Below are 27,331 nucleotides of genomic sequence, written 5' to 3'. Positions count from 1 at the left end.
TAATACAAGCATAACTAACACAAGCACTACTAATACACCATAGTTTACATTATTCTTATACACTCTACCAATTTGTATATAGTACGTAATGTAGTGTTGCTTTAGTCTATGAATAATTTGTTCCTTCATTTGCTAAAAAGTCAGGCACACATTTTTTTTTGCTGTTGTTTAATAGAGAGACATTGATATTCAACATAAGCAAAAAAAAAAAATGAATTTTAATAATCATGTGCTGCAACGGATAAGGCTATTCCTTATTTCTTAATTAACGGTCTCAGATCCAAGTTTTGCATATGAAAAAATTCTTGATAGAGAACGCTTCCCTCGAATAGATTCTATACATTGTAAATCCAAATTAATCTGATTGACTGATTCCAATACATAATATACCAAATATCGAATGAAAAACCTGAAAGAAGAAAAAGAATATTAACAAAGCATGAACTTTGATACATGGAGAAGCACAAGATAAGAGTTGATAATTCTAAAAACACTAGAATAACATACGTTTCATGTGGTTGGGAAAAAGTTTTGATAGCTAACAACTAAACGTAAAACGCAAAGAGACAAATGTATCTTAGTTGATGTCAAATAATTTGTCCGTTCTAAATAAAAACCCTTTGAACTTGACAATGATGTGTAGTTATAATTGTGCAAATAATAATAATGAAATAAATTGTATTCGTGTGTATATAATATCTCCATAGCAAAATATATTGCATCCACGTGCGTAACAATAGTTATCCGTCCATATTAATAGTGATGGTATTCATGTCCTTCGATTCCGATTCATGTCCAGTTACTATTTGAAGGGTCTATCGTAAACAACCTTCTACATCTACGGCTGGTGTAAGGTAGCTCGCCCCTTAGTAAAAATCCTTGCTCTGACAGTTTTCGCCAACGGACGAAAACACAACCTTCCCGTTTCCCTTCTCATAAGCAAAAACAATGCAACTTTACCACTCCCAAAATCCATCTCCAATGAACACAAAAATAGGAAAGAAAGAGACCCTTTATCATAGGGGCCAAGCAACATCTAACAAATGACATCTACTTTCTACAAAGAGAGACCATGTCCAAAGAAAAGAAGAACCGGATAGTAACGAAAACCGTAACCAAAGTTCATATGAGGAATCCAATACTCTTGGGAGTGGACTCAAAAATTTTGATTCGCGTAAATGTGCAACGCCAAAATTGCCTCTCGTACTGTACATTTTATCCATTTAGTTCTTGGAATGAGAACAGGATGCCGGTGGCTGCTTGAAGCCGGAAATGTCAAACAACTCCATGAACCTCAGATCGGATACTCTAGCTTTCTCAGCAGCATACCTTTGGTACTCGTCAAAAATTGAAGTGAGGCACCATTTCTGTAATTTTCTAAGGCACCCCACGAGAGAACCAGTTCGGTGCTGCATAATATACCACACAATGACATAAACGGTGGTCAGGGAATGTTGCATGAAGGTTTATGTGAAAAGAAAGGTAGAATGTTTAAAACGAAAAGGGTGAAGGAATACCTTTCCTCTTTTGCAGTGAATTAATAAAGGGTGGTTCTTTTCATCTACATAAAGAACCAAGTGAAATTGTAAATACACTGAATCATCTAGCAGAACTAGTGGCGAAAACCTAAAAGAAGAGAACTAAAATGCAACCTTTCAAACTTACCGAGGACAACTTTCAATGCTTCTCTTATTGTTTCCTCTGGAATGTTGACCATTGGTGGTTCCTGCATTGAGAAATGTCAAACTACCAATCAAGATGAAGTTCTTTGCTTCATATCAACAACAGCTAGAAGGAAATGCTCCTATTTACAGATACATTGAGAAACAACAATAAGAACATTCAAATACACGGTTTGCACAATCATGTGAAATTTCTAACATTTCTGCAAACGAGACATAGTGTATGTTCATATATGCTGCTACTAATGTTTGTAGTATGTGTACCTTTCTTCATAGATTGCAACATATTAATACTTTGTTATTAAATTTCAAACCATCTCCAATAAAGATGTCTTTTCACTTGACCAACAGCTTCGGAATACAGATACAATGTGGTAAAGTTGTTACGGGACAAGAATAGACATGGACGTTTTTTATTCACCAACAAGCCTCAGTGGAGAAGACAGGGACAGACCAAAATATTATAGTAGCTTTGTCCAGCATTCAGATAGAAGAGATAAATCATAGCCAGTATATGATGATTAAAAGCTAAAAGCATTGAAGAAGGTCTAACAAATACGATGGTTTCCAAGTTTGATAGGCAACAAATTGACTTCCGCTAAGCCTGCTCATATTCGTCAGTTTCTCTGCACAGTCAATTATCTAGTGATCTCCCAGTTTAGCGATCCAACTAGTTGGGATATGGAAATTTGGAGAGTCAGACAGCTAATATGACCTGCTTCTAGTGAATCCGAAAAGAACGCAATTACATATTGCTAGTGGATGCTCTCTCATCTCTCCTACACACCAGCTGGAAGATTTTCTCCAAGCAAGTGCAAAGCCAACAGTATCAACTACTAGAATGCACCTATTCTCACTTAGAATGTGGACACTGGACAATCTTTCTTCAGACTTTGGGAAACCACAAGAAACTCCCTACCTCCTCTCTTGAGTTATGAATGATTTTTGATGCAGCATTACCAGTACTGCACCACTATCTAAACCAGTTGGATCATGCATCAAGAACAGAGGAAAACAAAAAGCTAAAAATAAATAGAAGGAAGAGAAAGTAAGAGCTAAGAATGATCAAGTACCACCAGTTGCTTCAGGTCCTCATGAAGAATGAACAAACTACGATAAGTAATGTTGAGTGGTGACCGAGAAGGAAACAATAGTAGGAAGATATAGCTATACTCACATTTTGTTATAAAAGTAGAGTGCAATTTAAGAGGGAGAGGAACTTTAAGTACTAGATCCTTGAGAGAATCATAGAAGAAAATACGGCATGAAGCTGCAGGGTACAGGCACCATGGTGAAAGACTTTTTATCTATTATACGTCTGCAGCTATCTGAAACACAAACAAATTGCATAATTTTGTGTTCTTTAGTCCTATCACATACAAAACTATCTATACTCCTACTTGATAATAATAAACACGTGAAAAACATGAAGACAGTTTTTAAACAAAAACATATTTTGGGCCACGCAACCAAAATTATAAGTTTAATACTCTGAAATGACTTGTACTAGTTCTGCAGAGTCAAAGGCATGACAGCCAAATACATGGTTCACTTGCACAACAACTAAAGGAGAAATCAAGGGTCTGTGACTAGTCCAACTTAATGCTAAATGACTAAACATATCCTAGACCTCAAAAGTTTATAACCTCATGCTACAACCTTTTGATTTTGGTCCTTAAAGAAAGATGCATCGTAATCCCAGTTTAGTAAGAAAATGATTAATCCCTTTCCTGTTATGCAAATTGGAATAACATCAAACATGGAATAATCAAGGATGAGAATAAACAGATTAAGCATTCAATGCCGATAAATAGATTATTTCTTAGTATCAGTCAACTACCCACAATTTTATGCTCTACCATAGCTAGAAAACAAGTCATTAACTAAATCGCCATGTTGCTTGGACTCTTCAAAAATGTTAGCGGGTGTGTGTCGGATTCTCCAAAAGTAGTGTATTTTGGAGGATCCAACACGGATGTGGCATCGAAAGTGAAGAGTTCCCGCAACTTAGCTAATTAGAGAGCAAAAACGTTGTGTTTTCCCTACAGCTGACATCACATAAAGACATGGAGCGAATAAAGATTCTTTCTAGCTCAAACATCAACCAAATCCATCTGGTAATGCTTGACTACCTGTAAAGATTATTAATTGGGTAGTTTGTCAGAGGACTAAGGATTAGCTAACGACACACTACATTATGCATTCTTATAATACCAACTATGCATGTAATTCTGGAAATTATTTGACTTATCCAAAAAAAGTAATGTTTGAGCTTACCGAGGACATGACCTTAGATAGGTAGGTTTGTTGAGCTTACCGAGGACATGACCTTAGATAGGAAGGTGTGTAACATACAGACTATGGTAGAAGGTTAGTAGGTAAGAGCGCAGAGGTGCCCATAATAGTAGGTAGTAGTCCATCCTGTTATCCATACTAGTAGTCATAGTATTACTCATGTAGTGTCTTGTTTTTCCACATCTATTATTTCATGTAGTTCGATTATAGTATTATTTTTTGTTGAAGTACTATTCTGCCACTATCTATCGTTTCTTGTACTTCCTTTAATTCTTTTCACGGGCATTTTTTGTCTTGAGCCGAAGGTCTATTGGAAATTGAAAACAGCCTCTACCTTTAAGGTAGGGTAAATTTTGCATAAACTCTACCCTCCCCAACCCTCTCAAGTACGGTTCTAAGGAAGGAATTGAACTGCTTATTCCAGCCGGGGGGGAACAGGCCATTCAATAGGGAGATTCTGAAACTGCAGCCACCGAGATCACAATCACATAGTCCCAACATCAACCACAACAAAAATGTTCCTCTTTTTCACCAAAACTAAAACAAAAATCAGTACTTTCCCCATTTTTTAAATCAAATCAATAGCATGATCTAAACATTCTATACCACACTAATAATGGAACATATATCAATCAATATAACCTCAAACCTTTGATCCTTCAATAGCAAACTGAAAAAGCCGAATTCCATTCGCATTCAAAAACTCCACATTCGCTTCAGGATACGCCTCCGGACACAAATATCTAAACACAAAAACAAATAAACAAACCAAAAATCAATACACATTAAGATGTATTTCTTAATCAAATTTTTTTTAAAAAAAATACAATTTATAGTACTTTTCATATAATTTTTGAATATCTAAATTTTAAGTTTAAGAAACTAAATCAATCTAATCTAATTTATCTTTAAAACTTAATCAAATTGACTCATGAACAAATTAAATCAAACAAATTCAGTAACTAACTCACATAATAGAGCGAAGACCTAGGGTTTGTAAGAAGGCAAAGTTAGCAGTATCAGGAAAACCGGAACGGAAAACACCGTAATCAACCATAGCGAAATTGAGCGGCGGAACTAGAAGTCCTTCATTGTCTACTAATGTCACCGGAGAATAAGTCTCCTCCAGTGAACCTCCGTCGTCTTCGGAGGAGGAGGAGGCGGAGCCGGTGATGGAGTTGTTGAGAGGATGACACGTGGATAGATCGCCGTTTGGTAATCGCATTTTTGTGGCGCGAAGGGGGAAAAAGAGTTTACGTATTTGATTTGGGAATTTGAATATTACTAATTGGATTTGGATTTTGATTCTATATTGGAATCTTTTTTGGGATCTTTTGGTATTTATAGAGGTTAGAGATGGACGCTAAATTGCGCTGCTTGTTTTGGGGTGAAGGTTTAGATGGCTGGAATAACAAGGGCTGAGCAGTATAGTCTCTCTAAGTTTTAAAAAGAATACTTATTTTAATTGAACATTAAGTTTAAAAAAATAAAAAATATTTTTAAATTTCATGATCTTGAATTAAAGTTATGTCAAATATATTACAAAAAAATATTTAATCATGTGGTCTCAAATATATTTATGGAAAGCTAAAATTAAAGTACTACTAAAAAATGAAAGAGATCATTTTTTTTTAAACAAACTAAAAAAGAAAATAAATATTTCTTTTTAAAATATAAAGAAATAAAAATACCAAGAAGAGTAAAAATGTACTTGAAGGTCGTTTGATAGAGTGTATTAAGAAAAAATAATTCATGCACTAATTAATGTGTACTACTGAATACCTTGTTTGGTACTATATTTTTAACCTATATAATTTTTTATTGTGTACGGAGGTGTATTAGTAATACATGATATTTTTCATGTATTAGTAATGTAAAAAATTTTAAACACATGCTTTAACTTATTAAATAACATTATTATCCTCAAAATATAAATCGTTACTTTCTAAAAATACTTTTGAGGAAAAGACATTTCTAGTTTCTAAATAAGCAAATCATGGAGGTTTGGTGAAAATATTAGTCATAAACAAATTGCATTAAGCCTTGTATATGAATAAAAAAGAAATAAGAGTAGCATTTAACTTTTAGAAAGGTGGTCACCAAAGGATGTGGTGCAGTGAATGAGTTGCTTCTCTCTTAATTAGAGGTCTTGACGGATTGAGTTTTGGATATGAAAAAATTCTTGATAGGGAGCGCTAACCCCGAATGGAGCCCTATCTGGCGTAAATTCGAATTAGTCGGACTTCAATGTTGGTATCAGACACCGAATGAAAAAAAAAAAAAAACTTTTAGGAAGGTGATGAGTAATTCCTACCAAGTGGGAATGAGGTATGTGATAAGGTGTCCATATTTGCAAATTGCAAATTCTTTTTGGACGGTTAAAGTTTACTGTTATTTTGTGGTTAGAAATTAAATGAAAAAAAAAAAAATAAATATATATATATATATATATATATATATATAGTAGGCACTACTGTACTTTAAGATGGGCAAATAAACAAAAAGCTTGGAAAAAGACTTGTAAAATAATGCACTGAACCAAATTTATTATGTATTGGCACACCAACTTGGATGTTGGAAGTCATTGGCATTCATTGATAGGTGTTCTTGAAATAATTGGCATTCATTGATAGGTGTTCTTGAAATAATTATGATGGCATATTTTGGGTAATAAGTTGAATCATGTAGTATGATTCATTAACCTGCTATGTAGGCAGCGGCGGAGCCAGAATTTTGGTTAAGAGTGTTCATAAAATAAAGCATTGTTGCACTTGTCAAGGTTCAAATTCGGGCTGTTGATGCGGAAATGCACACTCTTGACCACTGAACTATGTTTTTCTAGCTTGTAAAGGGTGTGAAACAACATCTATATAACCATAAATATCTATATTTAACCTACATACTTGAAAAAAAATTCCGACGAAGGGTGTTCATCTGACAACCCTTCGTCGGCTATGGCTCCGCCACTGTAGGTAGGTCAATAAATTATATTTTTGGTATTATTTGTCATTCTAGTATTGCTCTGATTTACTTTTTCTTATTTCTTACGCCTTTTCTGTTATGTAATCCATCTCCTTGCCCTCTATTCTTTATCTTGAGCCGGGGGTCTATCGGAAACAGCCCTCTACTTCTTCGAAGGTATTGGTATGGACTGTGTACATCTTACCCTCCCCAAACCCCATTTTGTGGGAACACACTGGGTTTGTTGTTGTTGTTGGTATTATTTGTCATTCGAATTATCAGACCAATAATTTGTAATTATAAACTTCTAGATGACGCCTTTTCGATTTCGAATCCAACATAAACTTTTGTGGTTCAGCCCTTCCTCAAACCCAACACATAATAAGAGGTTTAGTGCACTGAATTGTCCTTTTTTAGTGATGGTCAAAATCATATCTGAAATACCATCATCAATTTAGATTGATGAATGATTGATAGTTCAAGTGTGTTTGATAAATAGTTAATGATACATTAAAAGTTTAGATAGGAAACTCGCACCCCTAATAATTCATAAAACTCGAAAATCGAGATACTTTAAATGTGTCTTTTACCGTTCTAAATCAGAGAGGAACAAAAACTGAAAAAGGACTTGACTATAGCATTATAAGACAGAGAAGCAATCACCACCAAAGGATGTGATGCAGCGGATGAGACTGTTCCTCCCTTAATCAGAGATCTCGGGTTCGAGCCCTGGTATGAAAATATTCTTGATAGGGAGCGCTTCCCCTCGAATGGAGCCCTACGCGGCGCGAATCCGAATTAGTCGGATTCCAATGCGGGTACCGAACACCAAAATGAAAAAAAAAAAAAAAAAGATAGAGAAGCAATCACAAGTTTTGATAAATTTGTTAAAACTTCATTGTCATGCAATTTTTATAATTTTATTAGTCTTTTTTCTTCCTATCAAGGATAATGATAAGTACTTAACATTATCCTTTCAGCACCAAGGATCTACATCAGTCAATTGGTGGTACAGAGCCAGAATTTAAGTACACGAACTAGTCGAAAGAGTTCAATTTACTCTATATATATAAAAAAAAAAATAACTTTAATCACATATAAATAGTGAAATTTTCGTCTAAGAAGATTTGGATGAACCCCTACCCATAAAGTGGCTCCGCCCCTATTGGTGGCGCGATTGACGCCTCATGCTTGGATGGCACTACTATTATTGTGAAATATGACAAACTCTGATTTTGTGAGATTGCTCATATTGTCGATTTTATATCTGAATAAAGAAGGAGAATCCTGATAAACTTGTCAATTCACGATGTCCTTGTAGAGAAAAGTATCGTACAACATGGCGGAATACATCGATGTCCCTAATCTTGTCAGTAAATTTTAGGTAGACAATCGAAATACAATTTGACCTAGTTGAACACATGAGCACATGATAAGGAGGTGGGTCTATTGGACACTTCCGACTCGGATTTTGAAAAGTTGGAACAAGCTTTCATGGCATAAAGTTAACGATATAAAATATTTCGCCTCCTTTAATCATACAATCGGTCCCACTTAGTTTATCTACGTAATGAACGATTGAAAATACACACAAAAGATTATCCAAAATTTGACTCATAAGTGTCTTTAAACACTAATTCATGTATTCACTACAATATTCACTCTGCTATATTGATTTCTATATACTTACATAATATAAACATATAAAAGAGAGAATACACACCAACCATAAGAATTATGTGACTACGTACTAGTACTATATAAGCAGTTTGGGACTGAGGCGTGGTTGTTGTTGTTATACTACACTAAGCAACCACGCGTCAAGATCTACATGACCGAAAACCAATGTTAGCCTAATAATCTGGTCATTCATGTACAATGGAGAATTGCTGTTGAGAACTCGTACCTCTTGAGCCTCTCCGTCAGTCAAAAGTGTTATCAATCATTCAAATGTTATCGATCAAGTAGCAAGAACGAGTGCTTTTATTGTCCCTTGACTGTTCGCTGTCACAACCGTTGGGCTGTCGAGTTTCCAACAAACAGCACTGATGAAAAATGATCCCATGTCCCTGTCTGGATCATTCTGATCATCGGACACAAATCTGTATCGAGCTGCTGGCTTAGAAATTGCCTGCACAGGAAGATTGAACGATGTTAAATCGCTAACAATGAGCCTCGCTGCAGCTAGTTTCAGAAGTATACATACTTTGTGATAGACGAACACTTCATTTGTCTCGCTGCCACATGCAAGGTATTCGCTGTTTACTGTAAGACCTACAAAGTTCTTCTCGTTTGTATGTCCTCTAAACGTACGCAGCTGAAAATAACAACAGAACAAGGAAGGAGTTGGTCGGAATAGAATTGGTTTTGACGTAATTTCCTTAGGATTCGGATTGAGAATATGACGAGAGAATGGTTACTTACTGGAACGTTCTCTTTGACATCCCACAAACGCAATGTACTATCAGTTGATGCAGAAGCTAGTTCATTGTTAGATAAAAATTTTACATATGAAACAGCTTTACGGTGTCCACTGAAAATGTACAGTGGCTGGCTAATGTTTCTCAAGTCGTAATAGTGAACGTGATGATCAGCAGAACCCACCTGCAAGATATCGGTTCATGCCTTAGTTGAAAAATTTAACCTTTAACAAAGACTAGAGAGGAAACGAAAACTTACAGCTACGTGAGCACTGGATCCAGGATTACACTTCACCGAGCAAATGTTAGCTTTCATGTTAATGGTAAGAACGCTAGCTTCCTGCCTCGTGCTCCAAACTTTGACCTGTTGAGAACTTAATTAGCGCATTCCATATTATAGCTCCTCGTGAAAACAAGTCCTGTTATCTCGGCTATGCATATTTCAAAATCATCCGGATCTTGTTAGTTTACTTGACAAGAGTAACTAAAAGGGCAGCCCAGTGCACTAAAGCTCCCGTTATGAGTAGGGTTCGGGAAAGGGCCAGACCACAAGGGTCTATTGTATGCAGCCTTACCTTGCAATCATCACTACCAGACACAAGCATAGAAGGTTCAGTACGACAGAAGTCAACACTCCAGGCTCGTTTTTCATGCTCCTCGTACTCCATCACACTCTAAAGAAAGGCAAGTGTTCTTATGCCATCAGATATAACTGTAGATTCATATGAAGGTGTTTTTCATGATCTCGAAAGGAAGATGATACTACCTGACGAGTTGTAACATCCCAAACCGTTACTATCCCCTCATAGTCGCTGCTTGCTAAGTTGTTTTTAGTGTACTTGTTCCAACTCAAACAACTTAGTTTGGATCGGGTAGACATTTCAACAACAGGACATTGCACATCAGCAGGTTCGTTTACCACCTGACAACGCGAACATATAATCATTAAACTACTAGCAAGAAATTTTCGTGTGTGAAGATTAGAAGAAATTATGAAGCTCACATGAAGTACGAACTTACTGATGAAAACTCGAAGACCTTAATTCTTCGTGATACCCCAGCAGTAGCAAACAATTCATCATCTCGGTCAAATTCAATACTGTCACGATGAGGAAATTCAGTTGCAACCAGAGAGATTGCTATAACATATCCAGAAAAAACTACTAATAAGAGTAGCCTGTTTCTCAGTGAACGATTATATCTAGTTCTGGTTTCGATAGAAGGACAACTGAAGGAAAAAAAAGTTATCGTTGGATTTTATTCTAAATGAAATGAACTTCTTACCTTGAAACGATATTGGCTGAGTGGAAAAGGTCAGAATGTCTGAGTTCAGCAACAACCCGTAGCCGACTATTTCAACAAGCACAGTTGAAAAAAGAACTATAAGCCCAAATATTTACGATAATTTGCACTTTGCAGCCGATACTACTACTATTAGATGAACTGATGGACCTGTATCGCGTGAAGGTAGACAGAACAGATTGAAAATCCTCGAGTCCGGCAGAATAACCTTCTTTATTCATGATATTTGCTACTCTTTCTCCCTGTTTCTGCGACTCTCTTGCCCAATAACGCCTCTTTTGTAGGTAACAGTCTTGAAGCTCGTTGAACTGTTGACAATTGAAGGTGTTAAAACTTAAAAGAGTACATGCGAACAATGAACTATTCTCTCTGTAAGGACCGAACTCCACAAGTTTCAATTTTCACAACGATAAGTTACAGAATTGAACCTGTGCATGAACGCGTCGCTTCCTTGCTAATGCCTTTGCAGGTTGATTAGGATCCTGTGAATCTGATCCACTGTTGCTGTCATCCTTCCATTGGACAGTTTGAGAATTCCGAGGAGCTCTTGCATCAGTGCTGTTCCTCGGCTGCGAAGTGCCAGCACGACCTTGTTCTTGTGAATTGACAGAACTATAGACAATTGCACCGCATCCCTTCTCTCTCAACAGAGGCCTGACTGTCATTGCAGATGAATCATCTACTAGCGATCTCATTTTCGCCTGATATCTACCTTGTGTCCTATATAACTCTATTCTACGCTTCTCCACCGCATATATGTCTTCTTTAATGTACTGGAGATCATTTTGGATCTAGGAAAAGCGCACGATACAATCAATAATCTGCTTGAATCTTAAATGGATAATAAATGAAAAAAGTATATACACAAGGAAGATTCTCCGAAATGAGTTTAATTTTTGTAGATAATAGACGGATATGCAAACTCCCGCAAGTTATATGCGGCAAAATATGTTGGCGCTTTCCCTGAAGCGGCTTGACATTTTATATTTGCAAAAATCTTTCACGTAAAGTCTGAGAGAGAAGGCAAAACTACAGGTACCTACCAACGGGATCATGTTCTTTCCCGCTATAATATTCTATTATTGAACATAATAGAATGCAAAGATAGCGTATGTATAAAGTTGGTAGAAGTTCAAGAGAAAACCTCATTAAGCTCATCAATTTTTTGCTTCTTTAAACACTGGAGAAACTCGAGCAGAATCTGAAGATTCGTTTCAGCTTCTTCTTGTTCCATTTTTCTTTTCTTGTCGATAAGAAGTGTTAATAGATTATCTAGCTCTTTAACGGACACCTCGCATCCCTGCCTAAGAATCAAATTAGAATCCAAAACAGATAAATAGAAATAACCCGGACAGTATGACAGAGAGAATTAAAAAGCAAAATCGTCTGAAACTAAGATGCAGCTGCAAGAAGATCATCAAAGAACCGAATAAAAAAGCTGCTGAAATGCAAAGTTATGGACGCTTACAAGTCTCCTACAGAAAGAACCAGCCATTGTATTTTAACCAACATCTTAGTGTAGAGCGTACGCAAACCTTACCCTACCTCATAGAGATAGATAGGTTGTTTCCGATAGACCCTCGGCCTTAAAATAAAGCATATCCAAGCAGTTTGAGAAAGGGAATATAGAAATAAGAGCAGTAAAAACAACAAAATAATGTGAAACGAAAAGCAATACACAAAATACAGACAAATGAACCGTATGACAACAAATTAATGTGATATTCGACACATGCTTTTCAAGACATAGCATGTTCAGATATTCGATTTCCTTTTTTTAGTTTCTCACAAGTCACAACTTTATAATATCTTTTCCTCAACGAGTCAAAGCATTTGGTGCGCTAAAAACTAAAATGTGTTTGGACAATGAAAGAGAAGTAATGAAGATGCTGCCTATCAAACCATATCAGTTATCACTAACATCGTCCTGCAACATTTAGCATCATATCACTAGTCAGACACCGATATGCATCATCATCCAGACAAAGAACATTCACTAGTCTATCTACAACGATACAAAGAAAGCTTCTTCGACTTTTTGTGCATATCTGACCTGCTGTATTGCTTGGCGAAGTTGTTCCACAGGTGTAGCACTTTTGGCCATTTGGCGAGCAGATCTCTTCATCAATAACTACACAATGGAAAAACTTTAATACAACTTGGTTCGAGTGTCATTGATATTCAATACACTAAGATGAAGACGAAGACCATAAAACAATTTAGCCCATTGCGGGTTGTGATGAATTTGAAAAAACGTTAACAAAAAATTATCAAGAAAAATACAGATCAAACCAGATTAATGAGAGCTACTATATCCACCAATGTCAACATTCACGTAAATATTAAAAAGGCAGCCTGGTGCACTAAAGCTACCGGTATGCGCGGTGTCCGGGGAAGAGCCCCACCACAAGGGTGTATCGTACGCAGCCTTACCTTGCATTTCTGCCAGAGGCTGTTTCCAAGGCTTGAACCCATGACGTCCTGGTCACATGGCAGCAACTTTACCAGTTACTCCAAGATGCACGTAAATATTCATGTACAGAAATGCAGTGCAATTCAACCAATATTTGTCGTTCTGCCGTGATATACAAAAGCCAGCATGATAATTCCTGATGAACTTACTCATAGAAACCTATCTTTGCAGGTTCAACATGTGTAATTCTTCAATCACTCATAGAAATCGTAAAATTCATCAAATCCTGAGCATATCTAAGTAATATAAATAAACAGGACAAAGACCAGATTCCTCCAACATATGTAGTTCTACGTTGCCAAAAGAACATTACTGAATTCTACAGGGCCGTCCGGTGCACCAAAGCTCTCGTAATGGGCATGTTATGGGGAAGGACAGACACAAGGGTCTATCAGACGCAGCCTTACCCAGCATTTCTACAGAAAGTTGTTTTCACCAGCTTAGAATCTGTGACCTCCTAGTCACATGGCAGCAACTTTACCAGTTATGCCAAGGCTCCCCCGGAAAATTCAACTAGAACTAAAAGTCTCCGCAAAAGTCACATACAATACATTTTGTATCTTCATTCATATGCAATTCAAACAAATGTGTGATCATTACACCAATATATAAGTGAAATTCAAAATCAAACATCTAAATTCATGAAAAAAAAAAACTTGAAACTTTTACCTTATAGAGAAGGAAATTAGGACAAATGTGATTATTAACCACATACATTAAGTGTTGGTGAAAATACCACAAATTACAGTTGAATAATGAAATGAACAAAAACAGTATAATCCGCGCGGATATCTAGCTCTATCTAAGAAATTTCAAGCTCACTCTGCAGTATAATCTTCACCGATCCAACAATACAGTAAAATTCAAAACCAAACATCCAAATTCATGAAAGAAAAACATGAGAATTTTACCTTATTAAGAAGGAAATTAGGATAAATATGATTAGTGGTCAAGTAAATAAATGTGATTACTACACTCTACCACAAATTACACTCGAATAGTAGGACGAACAAATAAATATTCAAGCCAAGGCGCAGATATTTCATTCTCTTCAAGGAAATTCAAGCTCTCACCGATCCAGCAATACAGTACACCGAAATTCATGAATTTTTTTTTTTTTAACCTTATTGAGATGGAAATTAGGACAAAGGTGATTTGCAGTCAACCAAGTAATCACTACACCCTACCACAAATTACGGTTGAATGATAAGACAAACAAAGAAATATTCAAGCTGAGGCGCAGATATCTCATTCTCTTTTAAGGAAATTCAAGCTCACACAGCAGCATAATCTTGACCGATCCAGCAATACAGTAAAATTCAAAATCGAACATGAGAATCTTACCTTATTAAGAAGGAAATTAGGATACATATGATTAGTGGTCAAGTAATGAGAGCAACAAGGACAATCACTTTTGTTCTGTAGATGAGTAACAATACACATATAACAATAACTATGTCCACATGCTGTTAGAAATGCATCCTTTATTATTTGCATACATATTGGACACAATATATCCTTATCCTCAGTCTCCGCCTCCGCTTTAACTTCCTCCTTCACCACCACTACTGCCTCCGTCTCCGCCACCACCGGCTCCTCCTCTGCTATCGCCACTACTGGAGCTGCTGAAGTTTCTCCGGCATTCACTGTCGGTACTAAAACTCCCATTGAGGTACGCTCTCTATCTCCTCCCAATCCCATACCTCGTGCCTGATCGAACTCTGATCAGGTCACGTAGCAAAAAGATTCAAGTCTACAGATCTCCTCTTCGTGTCCTGATCAAATTGGTCAGGTCACATAGGAACAAGGCCTCGTATGTTCATATATTGAAGAAGTTGGCTGTTCTATATATTGAAGAAATTGGAATGGAAAATGACTAGAATTCGAGGATGTAACTCTTCTGCATATGTCTATATATGAATATGTATGTCCATATATTGAAGAAACTTGAGTGAAAAATAACTACTTGTCAGTAAGTGTGTTATGAACACTAAAAAGTGTGAGATTACTAGTATTTTTTTCTTCTTTGGTGTGAGGATATAAAAGGACCACGTTGGCGGGGAAGTGAGTTTTTTCAAAACTGGAGAGACTTGTTAAAGTGACCGCCTCATAATATGTTTCTTGATGAGTATCAAATACTAGTAGGATTTTAGTATATAGTTTTAAGTAGCCAATAATAAAGCAGCCGAAAGTTGGTTTTCTTAAGTTTTACGTATAAGTTTTTTATGTTATTTTTACTTGTTTGCTATATTAAATTATTTTAATAATTTAATTTATTATCATATTCTTATAATTATGTATTATTTATTTGTTTTATTTTTTTAGTTTATTTTAAAAGTTTTTTATTTACTTATAAACTTTTTTATTTTAATTTTACACATGAAATATTTATATTAAGTCATAAAATTCTTTGATTTATGACTATAAAAATTAAAAATCTTACTTAATTTTAAAATTTCATGTAAAAAATTTCTATCTTTAGATTATAATCATAAAATTCAAAAAATTTGTATGCATTTTACATAACTTTAGTATATATATTTTTAAAAATGATTATACTTATTTTAAATTAAGTAGGTAGTTCAGTTTTAAAATAATTATACATAAAATAAAATATTTGGTTTCAACTGGCAAGTAGGTACTTCAGTTTAGAAAGTACGTCTAGACATTTTAATCTGGTCTCAACTTAATATTAAACCCTCCAATTTGTTTCTATTGTATTTTGTGGATACTCGATTTTGACGTGAAATATAAATTTTGGAGGTGTCTAAATAATTATTTTGTTAATTAGATTGCTTAATTAACACAATAGAGATAAGTTGAATTGATTAGATGTGCATATTCAAAGTTGATGCAATTACTTACCGATTAAGGCTAAATTTAAATATTTATTTATATTTTGCCACTTAAAAAAAAGGTTATATAGTGTGACACACGACTAATTTAAATGGCACGATGAAAACAACAAATTATGTTACAGAACAAATTAAAGTCTTCACGAATTTAAACGTGTTTGACCGGCAACGCATCGCATTGCCCTCTCTAATTAGACTATTAAATGCATGGGACGACAATACTAAAGTATGTCCACAATTTAATTTTCTCAATAAATATGATCAGTACTATCATATATTTAAACAGTATAAAAAAGTGTTCAAAAACATTATTACAAGTACAGTCGTCAAAAGTTGCATAACAGCCACAAGTTTTTTTTTTTTGGTTTCCTATTTGGTGTCTGATATCCGTGTTGGAGTCCGACTAATTTAAATTTGTGCTGCGTAGGGCCTCATTCGAGGGAGAGCGCTCCCTACTAATAATTTTTTTTCATATTCAGAATTCGAACTCGAGACCTCTAATTAAGGAAGGAGCAGCTGCACCGCATCCTTTCTTGGTAAACAGCCACAAGTTGATTATCATGAGTTGGACATTACAATTTAATGCCTATTTTGCAAAACCTCTCTCACATCAATTATTTAAGGTAGAAAATAGGACTATACATAAGTGCAATAAATGTTACTTCTTAAAACTTCACCTTAAAAAAAGAAAATTAAAATTATATACTTAGATATTTGAAGTTTATACAAATTACTAAATTATATTCGCAATTAAAGGTGGAGCTACGTGTAAAATAAAGGATTAATTAAATTTCCTTCGTCAGAAAAGTTATACTGCGTTATATAAAATTTTGAATCTCCTAAAACACTAAATTCTTTTTATATTTACATCTTCTTGTTAGAAAATTTTTTGTCTAAAAATACTTACCATGATGAGGAATTTATAAAAAAAGTAATCGTCTTTATAAAGTAGCAGCACTTAATTATACTTTTAAATATTAATGTGTATATCATGAAAGATATATGATATGTCTTGTATTCATTAATTTGTAGATTTATGATCGATAAAATTTTGTGGACAAACCTATATTTCCAAATAAAAAATATATTACTTTACAAAATTAGTAGATTTATGGATGAACGACCCTATAATTCCACTTAAAAAATGTATTTTACATAGAATTAGTAGATTTATGGATTGATAAAATTTTGTGGACGAACCTATATTTCCACTTGAAAAATATAGCTTTTAATAGAATTAGCAGATTTATAGAATCGATAAAATTTTGTGGATGAACCTATATTTCCAGTTGAAAAATATAATTTTTTTTTTTTTAGAAATAGTAAAGTTTAATAAGATTTATCAATGTTAGAAATTCAACCTTCTCATAAAATTTAAAAAAAAAGGTAGTGATAGTGCTGTAACTTCCATCGACTTAAAGGTGTTAATTAATATTACTTTAATTAGAATATTCCTTTTTACTTTTAAATAGATTGGTGTTTTAATTAGGATAGAAAGAGCACAACAAATTTTCTAAGTGACATCAAACTAATCCACAATACAATCAATGTTCATTACTTTTTAGAACTATTAGGTAAACCTATCCAAAACAAGTTAAATATATATTATAGAAAATAAAAATTTTCGAAGCTGATGTATACTTTCTGATCTCTTTCGTTTGATGGTTAAGATCTTTTTATATCGAAGAAACGAATTTGATATTCATAAAAAGTTCTGATGTAAAATTTTGTTGTATTATGGTTAATTATATTATGTGAATTCTCACTTAATCATGTTGTTCAATAAGTTCATTTTTAGACTCACGTGGTACGAAATAACAATAATAATTATAAGTCATTTCGATGTATGAAACAAAATCTTAAATTACATATAGAAAGAAACGAATCATTTTTATTCTCGAAGTTGATGTATACTCCATGAAAAATGGCTTTCTGACATCTTTCGCATATGGTGGTTAGGATCTTTTCATGTTAAAGACACGAGTTCAACAACAAACTCAGTGTATTCCCACATAGTGGGGTTTGGGGAGGGTAAGATGTACGTAGTCCATACCACTACCTCCAATGAGGTAGAGAGGCTGTTTCCAATAGACCCCCAGCTCACGACACGAGAAAAGACACGAGTTCGATATCCATAAAAAGTTACGGTGCAAAATTCCGTCATATTATGGTCAATCTTGTTATGTAAATTCTCACTTGATCATGTTGCTCAATAAGTTCATTTAGACTCACATGGTACGAAATAATAATAGTAATTATAAGTTCATTTCGATGAAATAAAATCTTAAATTCTGTATGGAAAGAGAATGAATCACTTTTATTCTCGAAGCTGATGTATACTTATAAAGAATGGCTTTCCGATCTCTTTCGTTTGGTGGTTAGGGTCTCTTCATGTCAAAGACACAATTTCAATATCCATAAAAAGTTATGGTGCAAAAGTCCTTTATATTATGGTCAGTTAGATTATGTAAATTCTCACTTGATCATGTTATTCGATAAATTCATTTTAGACTCACATGATACGAAATAATAACAATAATTATAAGTTCATTTCGATAAAATAAAATCTTAAATTCTGTATGGAAAGAAAATGAATCACTTTTATTCTCGAAGTTGATATATACTTCATAAAGAATGGCTTTCTGATCTCTTTCGTTTGGTGGTTAGGATTTTTTCATGTCAAAGACGCAAATTCGATAGCCATAAAATGTTACGGTGCAAAATTTTGTTATATTATGGTCAATTATATTGTGTAAATTGTCACTTGATCTTATTCAATAAATTCATTTTATACTCACATGGTACGAAATAACAACGATAATTATAAGTTTATTTCGATGAAACAAAATCTAAAATTACGTATAGAAAGAAAACAAATAACTTCTATTCTTGAAACTGATGTATACTCCATAAAGAATGGCTTTCTGAGCTTAATTTTACAGAAAATTCTGACATTTTATATAATTACTGAAAATTTCAGTTTGAGTCTGTCGAAATTTATAATAAGCTCTTGATACATCCAACGAAGATATTTTTTTCTTGTAAAGATACATAGTTAGCTTCCAATATATTTTTTTTGATTTTGGATCTGCTGAGATATATAATTGGCTCCTGATATATTTAATGAAGATACATAATTAATGAGATTTTTATAATTATTTTTATAAAAATAAAAATTTATGTAAATATAATAAGTTGAAGATTATATGTTTATATTATTTTTTCTATTTAATTTTACACAAAAACTTTATTGGGACCCAACATTGTCACATGTATTGTTGGTCTTATAATTTTGACATATTCTTACTAAAGACAAAGAGACAATTTGTAAAGCTACACAAAAATCTTTTAAAACAATTGGCTACTGACTAAGCCACGATATTAATTAATATTATATTGGTTGGTTCTTTTTTCAACTTATTGGAATTTAGTAGATGATAAACGTACGTGGACAAAACAAATAAATATTTTGATTAATATAATATGGACAACAAACATATTTGTATTTTTGAGTTGCATCATGCATGAAATTATAATAATTATAATACTATATACTATATATAGTCAGAGGCGGAGCCAGGATTTCAACGAAGGAGGTTTCATATTTAAAAAAAAAATTAGGATTTCAACTAAGGGGTCTATATTCAAAGAAAACTTAGTCGAAGAGGGTTCAACACCTATTATAACCACATAAAAAATAATTTTAATCATGTATAAATAATATATTTTTTCGTCGAAGGGGATTTGGTCGAACCCCCGAACAGAAGGCTGGCTCCGTCCCTGTATATAGTCAACCGCCGAAAGTTGTTAGAGATGAATATGAATTGGTCTTGTCATTTTTAATCAAAAGTTTCGAATTTAAATTTAAGTGATTTATACATGTTTTTATTAGAGGATATTATTTATTATTTATCCTATATAGTTTTTGTTTCAGGATGTACCTTAATAATCAATGAAATGAATTGAGAACTCAATTGAATCCTAATATAAAAAAAGTATTAGGTGATTCTTCTCGTCTATTTTACTCTTCACAGACATAATTTCCTCATTATCAGTAGAAAATATGAAGTTTCTCGTAAAATTAATTAAAATATCTAAAAATTAATCTGGATATTAAGATGATCAAGATTAAAAATAATAATAATAAAGAAAGAAAGACAGAAAATACTCTTAACATCAAAAAAAGCAAAAGAAAAAAATCACGACATAAATTTATATTTGTGTACTATTATATTATATAATATTAAAAATTATACCGCCTAATTTTTATTAAACTTCTATAATTAAAAATATAAATTCAATTCAGAATCCACAAATTATGTTTTACAAGTTCATTTGGAACTAGTAGATAATAAATGTGGATGAACAAAAATAAAGAAATATTTACCCAAAAAAAAAGAAATATTATGAGTTAATCATATTGTTTATCATCATCTATTAAGTTCGATATAAATTAGGTATAATTATATTAAAAAATATAAAAAAATTAATACAAAACTTAAAAAAGGACCCAATAAATCAAGAAGATAGACGGATGTTTTAGTTCTCATGTGGAACTTTAAAGCTTTTTGAACGTCAATATATAAGTGTGTTTAAATTTCTGGAGCACTCACGACCTCTAAATCCTGCATCGCCACTGAGTCCACCAAAAGTTATTAGGGATGGGTAGGACCAATCACTCTGTCCTTAATTAGAAGTTTCACGTTTAATTATTGAATACTAATGACTTTAGATACGTATTCAGATTAATCAATCTTTGATAATAAATATTTTACACAACTATATAATTAGCATCTGGCTTTTTAAAAAAATCATGTCCGACTTCGAAATAACATTACACATATGATGTTGAAGTAAGACTCAGAAATAATATCGGAAATTTCATATGGTTGAGATTCAGATAAAAATCATTTAATTTCAGCTATATAGACATGATTTTATACAAACTTAATTTAACAATGTATAATTGAATTTCAAACAAAAAATTCTGAACTTGATCCATATAAAACTTCAAGACTTTTTATTGAATAATTTCAGACACCACATGCCTAAAGTTATTATAATGTGGATATTGAACGTCTGATGATGGAAAATCGAAAACATGTATATATTATCGAAATATAATGAGTATATTCAACGTAACCACCTATAGAAAAAATAGGAAATATACAAAAAGGAAAAAGACAAAATACTTTTTGTAGCTTTTATTTTTATGCCTTGCATATGTGTCTCTAAAATCTACCATAAAGTACAATTTGCTTATCAATTGTTAGTCTACGTGGAAAACCGTTAAAAAGAGGGGTATATTTGCCTACTTTGATAACAACAGGGGCATATTTGACCCCATAGTTTACTCAGGGGTAAACTTACCCAATTTATGAACGTAGAAGGGTATTTTTGATCTTTTTTCCAAAAATCTAAGAGTCCATACCACTTTATGATATTGATAAATCTAGCAATATGGTACAAAAAATATCCAATCTTGACCTCTGATATGAACTGCGTACACTTTATCCTCACAGTTCTCACGTTGTGTGAATACACTGAATATGTTATTGTCGTTGTATTTAGGTTTCGAAAACTATCTTCATAGAATGTAAATGCATACGTAGAATGTAGTTTCTACACTGTAAGCTCGTACAAGTACGAGCAAGCTAACCTTGACACCATGTATTAGACACACTTTAGAAAGGTTTCGCGGTTGAAGGATTGCTCGTATTGGAGAGGTGTGTGAAAGAAATTTGACAGGACGTAAACTATGTATTCTACTTTGTGGAACTATACTGAGTACGTTATTGTTGTTGTTGTAAACTATGTAGAGATAACCATCCACTACCCCCCACCCCCTGAACTCAATTTTAGCGTACATGACACCTTTATTACATAAAATGAGGCCCACGTCAGCTGAGCAGGTTGACTCACGTCAGCTAAAAAGGTTGACAAAAATATGTTAAAATTTAGTTCAGAAGCGTAACAGGACCCCTATGGAGTTGTAGTGTGCCGGAGCAAATTTGTTCATAGTTTAGTACAAATTATTGAAAGGTGAAAACAAAACCAAGTGCCTACCCATTTTTTGGGCAATTTGACAAGCTCTTCCTCAGAGAGTAAAAGACACAATATGTATGTATATTTCTTGTATATTTGGCTATACTGGTATATACATGTATAGTTTCGTTCTGCGTTTTTCCTTTCCCTACCTTCTGCCGACGTTAGGATCAGCGACAGATTTCGTTATACAGTCCACGATACCTACACAATCAGCCTGAGGCACTGAACAACCTGGATCGTCTTCAGACTCATCGCATGGATTTGTGTGAGGGGAGCGGAGGCTCCCGTGGGTTTGACACGCTTTCATTGTCTTACAATGCTCTGCTTCGTCATCTCTAATGTTCATGAATACGTCGTACAGATTATCTAAACGGGAAACATGACTTCAATCAGAGTTGTACTCGGTGACTTGTCTAAAACGATTTACTAAAAGTATGTAAGGTGCAGTTTACCTATTTTTGGCCTTCGAGTATTAGGCTCTCGTGATGTTTGAAACTCATCTGATGCAATCACAAACGATGGATTAGATTACTGAACCAGACGGGCATTTGGTCACGAGAGTATTAAGTATCATTGTAACACTCACCGAACAAATACAAGTCACCTCCGGTGTAGTAGCTCACTGCAATCTTTGGAGCGGGCAATTTCTTCAATTCCGCTGCAGAAGCATTAGGACTACATATCAGTTAAGAATATGATAGCATTAAACTATCTCAGAAAAGGAATCGACAAGAAATATACTCCCTCCGTGCCAAAATAACTGTCACGTTAGGAAGATACTTATTTTGGACGGAGGGAGTATAGTATATAGCATATTCTTCCGTCTTTCCTCCTCCCCGAGATACTTGTTCCTTCCTAAGTATTGTATCCACTTTGCAGTAAGAAATTTTCAACTGTTCATAAAACAATACCTTCTTGATCCTTGATGAATTTATCGTAAGTCTCGTATGCATGGTGCTCCACACATTCAGAGAAATGATCTGCAAGGATTTATCGTGTCAATGACTGTTCGCATAATCTGTGAAAGGTGAAAAACACAGGGACTCGGACAAAAGGCATGCTTTTGTTGCAGAAAGGCGATTACATGTGTTCCAAGGGATAAGACACGACTATATCAAAGCTAATTGGCAAAGGCAAACTCGGTGTAACCATTTTTAAAACTTAGTCCAAAAAGAAAATGATTCACTTAACCGACATAGAGCAATGAGAAAATGAAAGGAGATACATTAGATCGTAATATTACAACTTACATGCCATTCTCGGGCTCAAAGCATACATCGAGACTGTCATGAAATAATAGAATACAGCAATATGTTGCGCAAGGAATCGGTCAAACCACCAAGCATTTCCACCTAATTCCTGCAATGATTATATCAAGACAAGGAATACACGATATGAAATAATAAATTTCTCCAATAAAAGTATTAAACCAGCACGTGGAGAAAATGTAAGATCAAGCCCTTCATATCGTAACCTTTGCTAAATAAGCCATGTTTATTTACAAAATCAACGTACATACACACACTTAATGAATCTGACAAGACAGATGTTAAGTTCGATGTTGGATGGGAATTCAAGAAGTTAAAAGGAAGAGCATTACCTCCATAATGAGTAAATGGTGCATCTCATTCCAGCTCTCGGCAAAATGCACCTTCAGATAATCTGCTCGTCTCCACCAACCAAAGCTCTCGTACAAGTGAAGAACAGATATAAATGCTGTCACGAATATGGTATACCCACGTCATTAGTAGAAAATAGAATCATGACAATACCTTTCATAGCTAGGCCTATACTTATTAGGTAACAGATGAACAGACCTTATCCTGCGTGTACCACAAGTTTATGTTTGACATGTAACGGAAATCATACTGAGAAAGTCTAAGAAATCAAAGAAGGGCTTTTCAGTTCTATTTTCTCACACAGAGATAATTTATGTCCTTCAACGAGGAAAAAATGTTTCCATATACCGCTTTGAAAACAAGTACAATCAGGCCTTCTTGTACCATGACCACGTTAGGGTGTCATTGTCAATGCGATGCACAACATATGTTCGGGCATAAAGAAAGCAGTAGAACAAAAATATTCCTAAATTCAGACCGATGCACAAAGAGAGGTCTAGGTGCTACAAAACAATCAGAAGCTTGAAAACGTAATATTTACCAAAATAAGGAACTCTTGCAATTGTTTCCAGAACGAAAAACCTCGCATAGTGTCGGTCGTGATACAAAGTGTCAAGAATCTTTATCACTGAATCCTGAAATTATCAGCATAATTTCGAAATCAGACAAATTCCTGACTAAATGGAAATGTTGAAAAGCTACTCAGCAGTAAACCTTATGCAAATAGAGATGTCGTAGTAGGAAATATTGCTGAATTCACGTCGGTGTATCACGTGATATTACAAATCAAGTTCGGAAAATAACTCATTCACCTTGCACGGAGCTATTCCATATATGGCGTACAACACAAAACATGTCAGTAGAAGATAGGGAAAAAGGTTCAAAATATACCTACACTTTGGCGAAATTTGCTGTAACACACCTCAACTTTGCCGGGGTCCTATGACCCTCCTAGATTATTTTTTACCATATTTATGTGCCATATATTTGTCCAGCTGGACCACTGTGTGAATACACACACACTAAGTGCATAAGGGTCTGAAGTGGTCCAGTTAAGCAAATATATTCCACAGAAATACGGTAATAAATGGTCTAGGGGAGTCACAGGACCCCGGCAAAGTTGAGGCGTGTTACAACAAATTTCGCCAAAGTTTAGTATATTTCGGACCTTTTTCTCTAGAAGATAAACAAATTTCGCCAAAGTTTAGGTATATTTTGGACCTTTTTCTCTAGAAGATAAGGAAGTTGCACTGTCAATTACCAATGTATAGTTCAAGTTGCTACTAAAGTAATCCAAACTGCTCGATTTGTGAGCAAATTTAATATCAACCGTTATCATTTCTAGTTGTATCTTCTTCTTTTAGGGGAAGGAAGAAAGCGGTAGGCCCTTTCATAGCGAACAGCAAAGAATGAACTTACTGGTAGCACTCTGCAGGAATCTGTATAGCCAAAACTAACTAATTTGAAGGTTGAGCCATAGTTGATTGATATTAATCGACACGCAATTCCGACAAAGATGGCATTTGTTGAGTTGAAAAGACACATACAAGGCACTATTTAGATTCAGAAAACGTGATACTTACCGTGAGAAAGATATTTACAGACTGCTCAATCTTTATAACCCATTTCTCCAGACCGTTCGAGGATGAATTATCGGGTGGCTCCCCATTATTTCCCCCTCCCACATTACCAGGAAAACTCTTAGGTGCAAAAGATTTCTCCACAACCACTTCTTCTTCATTCTCTTTTAACAACGTTGCTCGAACTCTACTTGATTTCCTGCATACAAATGTACAACGAAACAAAAAACACCTTAAACAAATTCATCATGTTCAAGAAAATATCAATAAGCCTGCAAATTGCTACAAAAAACACTGTAAAGCAATCAAACAATTAACTTGCCTCGACCCCAAACTAGTTCAAGGCAGCTATAAGATCCTCTATATTCATTCAGCTCTATTCGAGCCCATTACATTCCAACACCGAATAAACTATCTTCTTAATCAACAAATGCATAGTTATTTTTTTTCAAGAAAATAACCATTTGCAAGATTCCAGTACTAAATAAATGTCCTTTTTAACGCATAAATGCATAGCAAAATCTTTAGAGGCTTGGCATAACTATTAAAGTTGCTACCATATGACCTAGAGCTCACAGGCTAAGTTGCTCGAACTCTCCAAAAATGTTGCCACACCGAAGCCGGATCCTTTAAATATGCACTACTTTTGAAGGATCCGACACACACCCAATGACATTTTTGAAGAGTCCGAGCAACATAGGCCACGGGTTCGAGCCGTAGAAACAGATTCTAGCCTCTCACAAGCTCCGTACAATAGACCTTTGTAATACATCCGTTCCCCAGTCCCTATGCATAGCGGGAGCTTAGTGCACCAATGTCAACCATTTGCAAGGCAAATCCCAATTATTTATGTCGGTTAATACCTAATTTCCAAATCAATAACGGACAAAAACTCCCCAAGGGTGTGGCCGGGTGGCTTATAAAGTGGTTGAGAACTACGAGTTTTCAAGTTCAAATCCCAGCGGAGACACAAAAAACACTAGGTGATTTCTTCCCCTTCGTCCTAGCCTTCGTCGACAGAGTTACTGAGGTGATAAATATCTCATCAAATTAGTCGAGATGCAGGCAAGCTGGCTCGAACACTATGGTTATCAAATGAAACAAACTAATCAAGGACATGCTAAATCAATTCTCTTAGCTCCCATTATCAATTAGCTAGTACACACACAAATGAAAAAATTCCAAAAAACTAAAATAAAATTCAATATTCTTTCCCATCTCCAATCTCTTGCTAATAAAGTAGAACAACAAAAATCAACAAACTACAACCCCCAAAACAGCAAAAAATTAAAATTTTCATTTTTTTTGAGCTGATAATTTCAATAAAAACAAGAACTTTATGCAATAATTTAAAATTTTCATTTTTTTTTTCTTCAGCTGATAATTTCAATAAAAAAAAGAACTTTACTTCTCCAATCTTTTGCTAATAAAGTAGAACAACAAACTACAAGCCCCCAAAACAGCAAAAATTTTAAAAAAATTCATTTCCTTTTTTGAGCTGATAATATCAATAAAAACAAGAACTTTATGCAATAATTTACCTTGATAGCGAAGGCTGAAAAGTTCTATGAGAATTCCTAAGTGAAAATAGAGAATTCAAACAAAATGGGTTCTTGGAATTGCACAAAAATGCTGAATATGAAGAAGAAACTGAAGTTCGAAAACTCATAGCAGATATGGAAATCGCCATTCTTGATTTTTTTATTTTTTTTTCGGTTGAGAAGTATCAAAATGTTTTGTTGTTATTTATAAATATTAGATATTTTTTACTTCCTCAAATAATCGAGCTTATTGATTTGTCGCTCCCTTTAATAAAATTTTAATGCTTTATTAAAAGTATAAATATAAGTATATATACTTTAGATATTTATTTAATAATAGAGATAATTTTTAAAAAATATAATAAAATATCTTAATTTCAAATGGAACAACTAAATTAAAATAAATATTTTTAGTAAAAAGGTCACTATTTTGAAACGAAGGAAGTAGGATGAAAATTATTATTTTTGATAAATTGATAAGTGAGTGTTTTGGAAATAACACCTCATATGATATTTTACTTATGAATTCACAGTAGATATGTTGTTATTGTTATT

At 34.2% G+C, this 27,331-nt stretch overlaps 3 protein-coding genes across 9 annotated transcripts; all 3 read right to left on the bottom strand.

Annotated features, from left to right (window-relative positions):
- Positions 1-659: 659 nt before the first annotated feature.
- LOC107850671 (tyrosine-protein phosphatase DSP1) lies at positions 660-5,996 on the bottom strand. The gene is made up of 5 exons (XM_016695364.2): positions 4,949-5,996; positions 4,627-4,720; positions 1,666-1,726; positions 1,518-1,561; positions 660-1,409 (listed from the first exon to the last, which is right to left on the bottom strand). Exons 1-5 carry the CDS (start codon positions 5,200-5,202, stop codon positions 1,224-1,226), a joined length of 639 nt encoding a protein of 212 aa, XP_016550850.1. The 5' UTR covers positions 5,203-5,996; the 3' UTR covers positions 660-1,223.
- Positions 1,666-15,254, bottom strand: LOC107850670 (E3 ubiquitin-protein ligase COP1). 7 transcript variants are annotated; one of them, XR_007048067.1, is made up of 16 exons: positions 14,478-15,254; positions 12,714-12,791; positions 11,805-11,960; positions 11,089-11,451; positions 10,811-10,968; positions 10,643-10,708; positions 10,379-10,457; positions 10,125-10,280; positions 9,934-10,032; positions 9,618-9,722; positions 9,363-9,542; positions 9,145-9,255; positions 8,845-9,069; positions 4,627-4,720; positions 2,860-3,010; positions 1,666-1,726 (listed from the first exon to the last, which is right to left on the bottom strand). XR_007048067.1 is itself a non-coding variant. In XM_047400519.1 (13 exons), the coding sequence occupies exons 1-13, from the start codon at positions 14,832-14,834 to the stop codon at positions 8,899-8,901; spliced, it is 2,079 nt and encodes a 692-aa protein (XP_047256475.1). In that variant the 5' UTR covers positions 14,835-15,254; the 3' UTR covers positions 8,540-8,898. The 7 variants fall into 7 exon arrangements, 5 of the variants coding, with proteins under 5 accessions (XP_047256475.1, XP_047256479.1, XP_047256476.1 ...); XR_007048068.1 differs by lacking the exon at positions 2,860-3,010; XM_047400519.1 differs by lacking the exons at positions 1,666-1,726; positions 2,860-3,010; positions 4,627-4,720 and having other exon boundaries at positions 8,540-9,069.
- A 6,660-nt stretch (positions 15,255-21,914) lies between these two features.
- On the bottom strand, positions 21,915-26,940 carry LOC107851304 (ubiquinol oxidase 4, chloroplastic/chromoplastic; the record flags this gene model as incomplete). The annotated part of the gene is given in 9 exon segments (NM_001324690.1): positions 21,915-22,402; positions 22,489-22,536; positions 22,623-22,694; positions 22,948-23,016; positions 23,287-23,395; positions 23,637-23,752; positions 24,197-24,290; positions 25,239-25,434; positions 26,777-26,940. Coding segments are annotated over 9 exon segments (1,074 nt in total). The 3' UTR covers positions 21,915-22,181.
- Between the last annotated feature and the right edge of the window lie 391 nt (positions 26,941-27,331).

The sequence above is a fragment of the Capsicum annuum genome, chromosome 12 (assembly GCF_002878395.1).
Source record: "Capsicum annuum cultivar UCD-10X-F1 chromosome 12, UCD10Xv1.1, whole genome shotgun sequence".
Lineage (NCBI taxonomy): Eukaryota > Viridiplantae > Streptophyta > Magnoliopsida > Solanales > Solanaceae > Capsicum > Capsicum annuum.
The sequence above is the reverse complement of the archived record's forward strand: the minus strand, read 5'-3'. Positions and strand labels throughout refer to the sequence as shown.